Raw genomic sequence first — 13,173 nt, 5'->3', positions numbered from 1 at the left:
AAAGCCTCTTTTTTTTGAAGAAATAGGTATCTATGTCTGTTGATAATACACTGTAAATGTCTTACATGAAAATGCTACATTTAAACGTAGCTAGATGACACAGGTTTTTTTTTCTTGAAAGTGCCATTTTCGACACAAAAACACCACAAAAAAAACCAAAACAACAAAACCAAAATACACATTTTTGACGTCGCGACCAAGAGAGCGAAAATAGCGAACATAGAGCTTCCTTTGAAAGTGGGAGTCGGCACAATGACATGACCACATGACCAGAAGATCCTGACCAGGGAGGAACAAAGGATTCTGGGACAGCCATGTTGGGGTGGTGAGTAGGTAGGTAGGGCGGTGAAGATCACATGGATTTACTGAGGCTACTAAATAATATCAATCATCACAATCTTCATATATAATCTTCTTTATAATCACGAAAGTCAAAAAGTCCTTGCATCTGTCTCCTGTGTCAGACTGTTGCACACCATGTCTGTAAACAGTTTCTGTTTTTTTAATAACTTTCTCCTTTGCTTTTTCACATACATACCTCTTCCAGATCTCCTGTTGTGCAGAAACAAGACATACCAGGTTCAGAAAGTAGAAGTCCTGCCACAAATTTGTCTCAGCCAATTCTCAGAATCAGATGACAGGTAAATGAGATCATTTGTGAATTCATCATGTGTTTGAGAGCGCAGGCAGAACTTTTACTCTCTCAATCCCAGTTTGTCCACCTCTGGTTAAAATCTGCTCTGGTATGGTAAACCTTAAGTCTGACACAAATCTGGTCTTGTAGAAACTCAGGTCTTTCTCTGGGTGTCTTGGTCTGGTAGAAGTTCTGGTCTCTCATTGGCTGTCCTTTTCTAGTAGAACATGACAGCTCATTGGTTGTCCTCTCTGGTGGGCCTGATCTTCATCTCCACGAACTTGAGTGAGTACTGCCAGCCGGTCCAAGACGACCACTCGATGCCGTCAGCGTAGGAGGTGTGCTGGCCGCGCAGGTACTGGCCATTCAGGTTGGACGTGTGGCAGTTGCGGTACCACCAGGCGCCGTGGTAGAACGCTGCACAGTTGTTCTCCGAGTGGTCGTTGTCTACGTCCTTGGTAGTGAACTTCATGCCGTTGTGCTTCAGCAGGGAGTCGCCTGAAAAGGGAGAGAAGAGAAAGAAAGATTATGAGATTTTAAGGTTACTTTATTATCTATAACTGTGTGTTTGGTTCTTGTTTGTGAATGATTGATTTGGCGTTCCAAGTGCTTGTAAATCGGCTGTAAACAAAAAGCATTCCAAATGTCTAAGCATTCTGAAGATCCTAGCACAGAGCGTTGATTCCAAGCAAGACGGAAGGATGTTACTCCACTGTTATGCGTACAGTATTTCAGTGCAGTTGATGCAGGGAGAATCTGAAGATGCAGGGACATCTACATGGACTATATCTGGTTAGGTTGACAATATTATGATTCATTACTAGGCCTGTAACGGTATAATGTATTGTATTTGTACCAAACCAAACAGACCTGTATCGAACCAAACAGTGCTGTACCGTAACGCTGTAACGGCATTGCTGATATCTCTCACCTCGCATTGAGTATCAACGTACTTGCATCTGGCAGTGTGACCAACATGCACAATGTCTGGAGTCTCATGAAGCCTTTTCCCAGTAAACAAAGCTTGACGCTTTCTTCAACAGTTGCACAATTATTGACAACACTCAAATAAATGTTAGAAAGTCCTCATACATTTTGACCTTGCTTAAATTTCATTCACCTGATCTCATAAAGTGAGCTTCTGGTGTTGCCCTAGTAACCAACCACTTTCCCAGAACAAACGGAACCATTTGTTTTGGCAAATTAATGGTTATTACAAAGCACTTTTTAACATTTTATTGGGAGGATGTGTTAAATGAAACCTTATCAACAATTCATTTGAACAGTTTTAGATAAGCAGTAAGCCAATTGAGTCTGTGGGTTTGTGTTGTACGTTTAGAACAGCTGAGGGGAACCACATCCCACGGCCTCTCCGGGCTTGTTGCTTAAATGAAAACACAAATAATTATGAGACAAAGGCGGACAGACAGATTGTGACAGATTGATTTTGAAGTGAGCGAGAAATAAAATGGAAGCTAGAGAGTTTTTCAGAGAGAGAGAGAGAGAGAGAGAGAAAATGAAGACATAGGGTTTTTAATGGAGATTAGTGAAAGAGAGAGTAATAAAAAGTGGCAGTGCAGAGAGAAGAGGAGAGCAGAGAGAGTGAAAAGCCTACTCTTGAGTGTTTCTGGAGTTTGGGTAGCATTACAGGCACTTAGGTCTCATTACTGGTCTCATCTCTGGGAAGAAAAATACAAATACACCTACCACTCTCTCCAAGCGCTCTACAGACAGAAACACACACACGCACGCACGCACGCACGCACGCACGCACGCACGCACGCACGCACGCACGCACGCACTCACAATGACAGAAGAGAAAAAAACGGATGTAGTAAAGAGAGGAGAGGAGAGGAGAGGAGCATGGTGAGCACTTAACTCTCATTACTCCCCTCTCAGTTTGTTTGGTCTGCCACACATTCACAGGTCAGTCTCAAGCACACACACACCCACACAGCTCAAACATTAATGTCTAAAGGCACATACAGAGGAGACACACATGAACACACACACACACACACACACACACACACACACACACACACACACACACACACATCCACACCCACCCACACACACACACACACACACACACACACACACACACACACACACACACACTTCAGCCACGAGTAATGGAGAGATTGGAGCTAAGGAAGAGCTCCATGATGAATCACAACACAGAGAGGTGGAGGAGAAATGGACAGAGGGAGAGGAGGAGAGGAGAGGAGAGGAGAGGGGAGGGGAGGAGAGGGGAGGAGATGAGAGGAGAGGAGAGGAGAGGAGAGGAGAGAAGAGGAGAGGAGAGGAGAGGGGATGGAGAGAAGAGGAGAGGGGATGGAGAGAAGAGGAGAGGAGAGGAGGGGGACAGAGGAGAGGGGGATGGAGAGAAGAGGAGAGGAGAGGAGAGGAGAAGAGGGGAGGAGAGAGGTCAAGGGGAGGAGAGGAGAGAGAGGAGAGGAGAGGAGAGGAGAGGAGAGGAGAGGAGAGGAGAGGAGAGGAGAGGAGAGGAGAGGAGAGGAGAGGAGAGGAGAGAAGAGGAGAGGAGAGGAGAGGAGAGGAGAGGAGAGGAAAGGAGAGGAGAGGGGAGGAGAGGAGAAGAGGAGAGGAGATGAAAGGAGAGGACAGGGGAGGAGAGGAGAAGAGGTAACAGCAATGCACAGCCCAATATAACGTAGTAGAGGGAATAGTCCAAGAAAGCCGGAACAGAAAGCCACCATGACATGACAAGAGTGAAGACAAAATGGAGGATAAGATAGAGAATACGCTATACAGTACAGCGAGTGGGTGTTTGTTTGTTTTTCTTGTGCTATAACATGTCCCCCATATCTCTTGTTTATTATTTTGCTTTATCATCATTAGGATGTTTCATATGAGTCACAGCGAGCAAATTACGCGCAGGAAGACACACACAATAAAGTTAATCATTGTTGGGATGGGAATAAACATGCACACGCACACGCACACGCACACGCACACGCACACGCACGCGCACACAGTGAGGAGAGAAAGAGGAGAAGAAGAAAGGAGGAGAGGGTAGTAACGGGGAAGTGCATAGAAGGGATAGGATTGGGGGTGGGATGGGCTGATGAGAGAGAGGAGGATGCAGGAAGGGAGGAGAGAGGGAGGAACGGGGGAACGAAGCAGTGGATGGCGATGTGTGTGTATGCGTGTGTGTGTGTGTGTGTGCGTGTTTGCGTGTGAGTATTTGTGCGTGCGCATGTGTATGTGTATAGGGGTAGTGGTGGCCATGTTTGACTGTATGGGTGAAAGATAAACTGTGGATGAGACGTGAACGGTGGCGTTTTGTATTGCAGAGCCACAGCGTGAATGCTAATGAGTTCCAACAGGCAATATAAGACCCTCAGAGACAAGACAGACGATGGCACTGACAAAACCCCGCGTACACACACACAGGCACTGTGATGCATTACTCACATTGGCCACATTGTGTGTGTGTGTGTGTGTGTGTGTGTGTGTGTGTGTGTGTGTGTGTGTGTGTGTGTGTGTGTGTGTGTGTGCGTGCGTGTGTGTGTGTGTGTGTGTGTGTGTGTGTGTGTGTGTGTGTGTGTGTGTGTGTGTGTGTCTGTCTGTGTGTGTGTGTGTGTGTGTGTGTGTGTGCGTACACGTGCGTGTGTGAAACAGATGTAGAGAGAGCATGCCCAGATGGGTTTATCAAGTTGTGTCTTACGACTATTCGAAAATAAACAATGAATAAAATGTATCGAAGCTGTGTTAAATATTCTGTTACCTTAACATGGACCTTGGAGCACTTACATGCCAAACAGCTAAATAGCTCGTAGCAGCATATAGTATATCTTTAAAACTTTGTAAAATTCACCAGCCAAATGGAACGGACTACTTGCGCAGTTAGGAGAAATAGATGACAGAGAAAGTAGATTATGAGGAAAAATGGAGTGTCGTGATCTCTTTGGTCAAACATAAATTGAACTCAGAGAGAAATCGTCCAATTCAGTTCAGGTGAAGTCCAATTTATGTATTCTTAAGCCAAGTTTGCAAAACAATTTTGCTTTCTTGTCAAATAATGCTCACTCTATTTGTCCCAAGACAACCTTGAAAAACACGAGTTATCAGTAAGAGATTGCTCATTTATCACATCATGCTTTTAAAATAAGTAGTTTCTCTTCTGGCAGAATTCTTAAGACGGCGAAGTGAAGACATGCTGGTGGAGGTGTGTGTGTGTGTGTGTGTGTGTGCGCGCGCGCTCGTGTGTGTGTGTGTGTGTGTGTGTGTGTGTGTGTGTGTGTGTGTGTGTGTGTGTGTGTGTGCGTCTGTGTGTGTACTGTAGCATGCATCTTTGAGAGAAATAGAGAGAGCATGTAATGCCTAATGCCAAGATGAGTGTATCAAACAGGCCTGCATGTAATGTCGGCACCTTTTCCTGTCTGCCTAATCACACAGAAAACATGTCAGCAGGCAAACAAAACCACCATTATCCCTACTGGCTTTGAAGTGGAGAGTGCAGCTATTGGGGGGTGATGCGGTGTCTGAAGTGGTGATGTTCTCTCTCTCTCTCTCTCTCTCTCTGTCTCTCTCTCTCTCTCCGTGCATGTACGATTGTCTGTCAGTGAGTGTCTAATTGTGTGTGTCTCTCTGTATAGGGAGAGCCAGGGAAGCTGACAAGGGGGGACAAAGGGGTCAGTTGCCCCGGGCCCGGGGAGAGAAGGGGCCTAGAATTGGGTTTTCATTACATTGTATGTATTGGATGGGGGGCCCTTTCAGATGACTTTGCCCTGGGCCCAGCAAAAGCTGTCAGCGGCCCTGGGGAGAGCTATGCTGCAAACAGTCTTCATATCAAACTACATTTCCTCACATCATTCCTTCACACTCTACCACACAGAGTCAAAGACCTCACTCTCTCTATCACACACAAACATACGTACACACACTCTCTCCAATACATTCACACACACACACACACACACACACACACACACACACACACACACACACACACACACACACACACACACACACACACACACACACACACACACACACACACACACACACCAACAAACCCCAGTTTCCACACAGGTGGAGCCATTGACTGTGCACGAGCACTAAGATGTAATGGATACAAGGTTTGGATAAATCCCCCCACCCATTTGGTAGAAAGAAAATGAAAAAGAAAATTTCATTGTGAAGTTTCTCTAACGAGACGGTACAAATAACCTTTGAGTCATGGCTTGTTAGCCAAGTAAACTAGACCCTACGTCAGTAGTTAGCCATTACCGCAGAGATACACCAGCGGCGATCTTAGCGAGTCGAGCGACGGAAGTAATTGACTTTGTATTGAGTCGAGAGACAAAAGCGATTCTGGAGACTAGAGCGATTTGCGCGACGAGCGCGACAATTTGAAGTTGAAATCTTTTCAACTTTCTATGACGCGGTTCGGCGACAAGCCGCGACAGCCAATGACTGTATAGAGGTCAGTGACCACAGCCAATGGGTATGCTTGAATGCTTTGCCTTCTGCCTGTACGGACATACTCTAGTCTCCTCAATCTCTCGTATCGCTTGCTGCTACACTCTGTCGCTTGAATCGCGTCGCCGCTGGTGTATCTCTGCTGTTAGTCTCAGTTTGCCCAGTAGGAGGCATTCATCAGAACACTGTGTCAGGTTTTTTTTTCTGCAAAATTGCCTCTCTACTAGAATATATTTCAGATATTAGATTGCCATCAAATGCTATCAGCATGATAGCTAGACAGAGGAAAGTATTCACAGAAGACGAGAAAATATCCTTGGAGAAAATCCTTACAGGATAGAACAGTAAGTTGATGATCATTTTCTAAAGTAGACATAATTCTCTCAAGAAGGATTATTACCCCTTCAAAGTGACTAAGTGCTATGCAATTGTAATTTTGTGCAAAAGAAGAGTGCCCGTGAGTGTTCTCTTTGTTCTTAATGATATCTGGCAACCTCATGTGATTCAAGGTCCCATTTGTAAGCTGTGGTGAATTCCCTGCCATTTGCCGTGAAGTGATGCATTTTATATGTATGAGTGGAAATTAGGGGAAATTATTAAAATATAATGAATCATGTGAGCTGAAATGATTAGTGTTAGTTGAAATACATTAGAATTTCTCTGATACTAACATGTCTCACATCTACCTTTCAAACTCTGCAGAGCTCTACAGTAGGCCTGTTAAAAAGACTGAGAGAGAAAGAACATTTTTAAAATCTATGTGTACGTACATGAAACACATGGCAAACAGGAAAAAAGAAAGTGGGAAGGAGATAAAAAGAAGAGAGAGCGAGAGAGAGCGAGAGTGTGCACGAGCGCGCGCGCGCGCGCGAGAGAGAGAGAGAGAGAGAGAGAGAGAGAGAGAGAGAGAGAGAGAGAGAGAGAGAGAGAGAGAGAGAGAGAGAGAGAGAGAAAGAGAGAGAAGGGACACATCAGTGCCTGATGGAAAAGAGTCTAAATCAATGTTTTATGACTCTCTGAATTCTTCCAAAGACTGACAGCGCCAACTGAACAAGATCACCCTGTTTGTTTACACCTGCTGTCTTAATAATGGCCAGGAGTTGGGCAGCCCTGTTGTGATGTGGAGAACTCATAGAAGGCTTCATTAACCACAACCTTTTAGACACCTCTGAAGGTCACCGCCCTGTATGACGAAACAGGATGAGGGGTAAGAAACAGAGATGGAGGAGAAGAGGAAAGAGCAGAGGATGGAAAGAAGAGTAGAAAGGAAAAGACAACATAGGAAGAAAAAGAAAAACAGCAGGAGTAAGAATTTTGCAGAATCACGTTAACTGCTCTATCAAGCAACCAAATACTACAGTAAAAGAATTGTAGAAATGCAAAGATCCACTTCTTTGCCACATTTATATTATGCTAATGGATAAAAGGTGCACATCTACCAGATACATCTGCCAAAAGCTACCAGCAATTACACCACTTACTCCGATAACAATATTTAAAGAATCCAAAATTCAGGGAACTCTGAAATGAGCAAGCAGTGAAACAAGCAGAAACCCTGAAGATTTATTTTCTCAAAGGCATGTATGTAGATTCCAAACTAGGAAAATTATTCCACAGAACATCCCAACTAATGGTATCTTCTCTACGTTATAGAAACTTGAAAAAAGTGGAAATTCTGAGAAAACAGTTTCCTTGTTAATCTATACAGATTCAAATGATAACTACAAAAAGGAAAAGGAAAAGGAAAAGGAGGAATCAAGGAGAAGGACTGAAGCAGTCAGATTTAGAGGAGAAGAAAAGAGGAAAGAGAGAGGAGCGAAAGGAGGAGAGATGATAGGATGTGAGGAAGACAAGAGGAAAACAGCTATGGAAAGTTGGGCAGAAAGCCAACAGTAAGGGCAAAAGCAATAAAAAAGGAGATAGAAAAAGAGGGGGTGCTATAAGGAAGACAGGATGAAGAGGAAGTTCAAAAGAAAGGGTAGAGACAGTAGGAGAGGAGTACAATGACCCTTCCAGATGGTCACTGACTTGGACACACAGTCTCTCTCTCTCTCTCTCTCTCTCTCTCTCTCTCTCTCTCTCTCTCTCTCTCTCTCTCTCTCTCTCTCTCTCTCTCTCTTTCTCTCTCTCCTGGGGATCAGCTGCAGTGTGTCTGTGTGGCAGCTCTGTCTCAGGGTCAGCAGGTGGAACAGAGAAAAGGGACCCAATTAGTGTTTGAAGCAGAACCCTGTACCCCCACCTCAAGCAGAACCCTGTCGCCCCACCTGCCAGCGCAAGTGAATTTGGCCAAATGACCACGGCATCATGTCTTAGCCCAGCATTTCCACTAATACCTCAAAAGCTTTTTTTGTTTTGGCTTATTCATCCTTAAGCTGGCAAAATCCTGTTGGTCGAAACATTGTATCTGTGACATTAAGATCTACAGTATATAATTATGTGTGTTTATTTAGCCTTTGTCAATTGGTCCCTCCAAATACAGTAATTATACTGATCCTGAACTGGCCAAAAGCTAACGCTGCTCCGACCAAAAATCTCCACAGAACTGGACCTGTGTACTGTGGAGAGCGACACGATTAAGTCTTTATAGGCCCTACTCTCTTTGTGTTTTTCAGTTTATTCACCCAATCAAGTCAAAAGTCAATCCAAACATCCAAGTGTTCTCCATCCTCCTTGAAGTTATACTGACCCTGAAGAGATGCCAAAATACAGAAATGGTTTTAGCCCCAAGCTCATTGTCAGCATTTTGAATGTTTTTGAAAAATATATTTGGATTTTGTGATAAGATGATAAAATCATTCAGCCTGTGTGTGTTCTCCACCCTCCTCTGGGTTATACAGACCCTGAACAGGCCAGGAAATGGCACTGATCTGGCCTAGATCTGGCCCAATATACTGTGTGTTGACGAAATCAAGAGTGTGTGTGAAAGGATGATAAGATTGAGATGGATAAGCAGACCTGCCATAAACCGCTTCTCAGTGTCTTGATTATGCAGCAGCATCTGTTTGTTTGGGTAGCAGAGCTCAGCGGCAGGGGGCTGATACGCTGCCTATGAAATTTGCCTTGAAATAAATAATAAATAAATATGAAGGAGCATAGGAGACAGACTTCGGACAGACTCCTCCATAACCAGCAAGCCAGATGTCTGATACATCAGCAGTGCAGACATAAAGGGGACCTCTGATTCATGCAATGCAGCGTGTACATTTGCAGAACTCTCTCTCACACACACACACACACACACACACACACACTTGAACGTTCACACCCTACATCCAATGTGTTCAGGGCTCCCGACTCCAGCTACAGAAATGGGTAGAAAATACAGACAAACAGGCAGACATCTACCTTTGATAGAGCAAACAACACAAAACAAACAAACACACATAAAGATAAGGTAAAGTAAAGATACCATGCCGTACCTGCGGTGCCGGAGTAGTCTGAGATGGTGAGGGGGTATCCGTCCTCATCAGGGTCCACTGAGAAGAGCCCCACCCCGAAGGAGCCATACTGGGCGAAGGACGTGCTGTTCTCAAAGTCCTCCAGGTCGATACGCAGCTCGTAGTTGGCCTGGATGGTCAGGGCGTGGATACGCTTCATACCTGCAAGAACCAGGGAGCAGACAAAGGGTTAGGAGCCTCCCATCGAGACATCCAGATGTTACCACCCACCCAACCACAAAAGCTGTAAACACAACATAGCCAAACAATAAAAGTCTACTCTTAAAAAGCTTTACCTTTCAAAGATTTGTTCAGATAAACAACAGAAATAACCTTGCACTATGGACAGAGATAAAACAGTTCTTCAAGTTAGAAAAGTTAAGATTCTTCAAGTTTTAAGAAAAGTGCTTCAAAGAGTTGAAGAGTTCAAAAAGGCTGCCATGCCCCCCCACTCCCTCTCCCAATTCAGTTGCTAAACCAGATGATACAAGAACTCCTCAGCTGGTGAAAAAAGCCAATTAGTAAAATGTAGGCCTATTTTTTTATTTTCCAGTGTATGGTAGATCTTTTTAAATGTCCAGTGCAGTCCGGTAGAACTGTGAAGCCTCTTTGAACTCGTTGAAGCTTGGATGTAGATCTTGGATGTAGATGTAGGTATCTGATTTCCCTGAGAACAATTCCAACAACTGTAGGGACAGACAGCAGATGTTGAAGGCGGGGAAAGCGGTGAAAGTATTTGACTTTGTATGGAAGAGCAAGTGGCAGAAGCGGCAGAAGGGTTAAAAGCTGCCTATACACTTCTAGCACAGAGGGCGTCAAAAGCTTTAAAAGAGAAGTTGAACTTCAGCGAAAAATATGTAATACGTAAGTTCGCCGTTAGCAGGTGGCAGCCAATTGAATTTTACATTTTTCTAAACACAAGCTTCGGTTGGTCGCTCTCCCTGATCAAACGCTTTGGGCTGAATAGTTTGCCGCGTTCGTCGCCCCTGATCTGTGCTTTCCAGGCGAGACTCTGCAGTGTTTTAGTTCTTTCAACGCTTGCTGTCTGTCCCTACAGTGACTGATACGTACATCACCAACAGTTGTTTTTGACATAGAAGTAGTTTAACAACTTCTGGGTGTCCCTTTTACTGCATTCTCTCCACTTGTCATGTCTGTAAGAAACCCATCTCCTTCTCTGCGTGATACTGCCCCCACCCCACACTGAGTTAAAAAATGAACATGGTACACTTCATATTTGTAGTGTGGAACCCCAGAATATGTGTGTGTTCTGCTAATGATTTACAATCACTGATGTACTGCTATCTCTTTTATGAAGTTACACTAACGTCATACTTTATGGCTGCATATTTTGTTTATAGGTTGTTATGTACACTGAGCTGCTTTTGTGTTTGAAATACAATATAGGCTAACCAAAAAAGTGATATTTCTCATTGTAATTCCATATAGGAAAACGCTCCACATGAGAAAACATTATGCAAACATAACATGTATAAATCCAATACGAGAATTGCCAGTTGTCGCTATATTCATAAAAACTGACAGCATGTATGAAGCTAGCTAGCTAGTGTGTGTTGGGGTGCATTTCGATTCTGGGAATCGTTTGTAAGTTATTCTCCTCACACATTCACTGAGAATTCAGAGTCACGTTCAGGGTACACCACGGAGACAACAAAAGGCGAGGAACGTGATGTGTGTTGAGGACAGGCACTGTAGACTGCATGCGTGTGTGTCTGTGTGTCTGTGTGTGTGCATGCGTGCATGTATGTGTGCATGCGTGTGTGTGTGTGTGTGTGTGTGTGTGTGTGTGTGTGTGTGTGTGTGTGTGTGTGTGTGTGTGTGTGTGTGTGTGTGTGTGTGTGTGTGTGTGTGTGTGTGTGTGTGTAAATCACTAGCGCTGGATGATGAACGTTAGCGCTGGAGAGGAAATGACTGCAGTTGGACAGGCTTTTTCAGCACCACACACTGAAATGAATGAACAACATTCAAAGACCTCCATTCCTCTCTCTCTCTCTCTCTCTCTCTCTCTCTCTCTCTCTCTCTCTCTCTCTCTCTCTCTCTCTCTCTCTCTCTCTCTTCTCTCTCTCTCTCTCTCTCTCTCTCTCTCTCTCTCTCTCTCTCTCTCTCTCTCTCTCTCTCGCACATGTAGATCAATTTGACTGGACGTCATGCTGACCAAGGCATGCAGGGATAAAGATGTTTTGTGTGTGTGTGTGTGTGTGTGTGTGTGTGTGTGTGTGTGTGTGTGTGTGTGTGTGTGTGTGTGTGTGTGTGTGTGTGTGTGTGTGTGTGTGTGTGTGTGTGTGTTAGTGAACGTATGTGACTGAGGTCCTGTGCAGCAGGGATCAGCGTGATCAATAGCCACCAGTAGTCTGCCTTCAAGATTGCCCTTTCAGCTTGACATTACACATAAGACACAGCCAGGCCACTACAGCACAACAGACACCCCAGGAGGACACTACACCATAACACACACCTAGGACACTACATACATTCATATGTTTGCTGATGCTGCTGCTGTGTGTGTGTGTGTGTGTGTGTGTGTGTGTGTGTGTGTGTGTGTGTGTGTGTGTGTGTGTGTGTGTGTGTGTGTGTGTGTGCGCGCGCACGTGTGTGTGTGTGTGTGTGTGTGTGTGTGTGTGTGTGTGTGTGTGTGTGTGTGTGTGTGTGTGTGTGTGTGTGTGTGTGTGTGTGTGTGTGTGTGTCCACATTAGGCTAAGTCAATATCAGACGGTTGTGCTGCTCCTCCCTCTTGCGCCATTTCATTGCTCTGCAGTCACCGTCTCTGATCGACACTTAGCCTATGCATGTTTTAGGGCAGTAATGATTCATTCAACTCATGATTCGATTCGTGTCATGATTTTTTAAAAGTATCTTGTTTTATAAAAATTCATTAACTTTTTTCGCATTTGCCAACAACAGGGCAAATTCAACTGAAAGTAGCCAGGCCGTGCCCTCCTAGGGATGCAACAGCTTCAGCGTTGCTACCAGTCAGGTCAAGAGCAATGCAAGTACTTTCTGAGTTCCCGCAAATACACTTTGTTGGGAAGCGAACAATCACTAGCAAACCAAGGGAGGCCATTTGGGAAATGCCGTTTGGGAAATGTTAATTATTGTGCTCTTGGTCAGACCAAGTCTTGAAGAGATTTGAAAGTCGATGATAAGGGCCCCCCATCCAATAGCCTACACACACTGTAATGAAAACCCAATTTTGGGCCCCCTATCTCCCTGGGCCTGGGACAACACGCACTCACACACACTCATACTGTACGCACAAAGTCGCAAGCACATACAGAGACACAGACACATGCACACACAGACTACATTGCACACACACACACAAACTCACATTCACACATTCACATCCACAGATATGCACAATGCATGCACATGCATTCAAAGTTGTAGGCACGCAGGTACACACCCACATGCACAGACTTTTCGCCAGCAACCCTCCTGCATGCCAGCAGATTAGTTCCACTGAGTGAGAGTGAGTGAGGTCTGGGTGTGTGTGTGTGTGTGTGTGTGTGTGTGTGTGTGTGGGTGTGGGTGTATGTGTGGGTGTGTTCGTGTGTGTGTGTTGGTGGCTGTGTGTGTGTGTGGGTGTGTGTTGAAGCGCCATATTGTGCTTAGCAGATGCCAGAAGTAGCAAAG

The 13,173-nt window shown here is 44.8% G+C and overlaps 1 protein-coding gene across 1 annotated transcript in view; it reads right to left on the bottom strand.

The window, feature by feature from the left end:
* Positions 1–496: 496 nt before the first annotated feature.
* LOC134445148 (fibrinogen C domain-containing protein 1-like) overlaps positions 497–13,173 on the bottom strand; it is a 64,079-nt gene continuing 51,402 nt past the window's right edge. Inside the window, exons 3-4 of the mRNA XM_063194233.1 lie at positions 9,502–9,681; positions 497–1,132 (exon numbers count right to left, since the gene is read on the bottom strand). Of these exons, the coding sequence (XP_063050303.1) occupies positions 870–1,132; positions 9,502–9,681 (443 nt within the window). The 3' untranslated portion in view covers positions 497–869. The remainder of the gene's footprint in view (positions 1,133–9,501; positions 9,682–13,173) is intronic.

The sequence above is a fragment of the Engraulis encrasicolus genome, chromosome 3 (genome assembly GCF_034702125.1).
Source record: "Engraulis encrasicolus isolate BLACKSEA-1 chromosome 3, IST_EnEncr_1.0, whole genome shotgun sequence".
NCBI classification, from domain to species: Eukaryota; Metazoa; Chordata; class Actinopteri; order Clupeiformes; family Engraulidae; genus Engraulis; species Engraulis encrasicolus.
The sequence above is the reverse complement of the archived record's forward strand: the minus strand, read 5'-3'. Positions and strand labels throughout refer to the sequence as shown.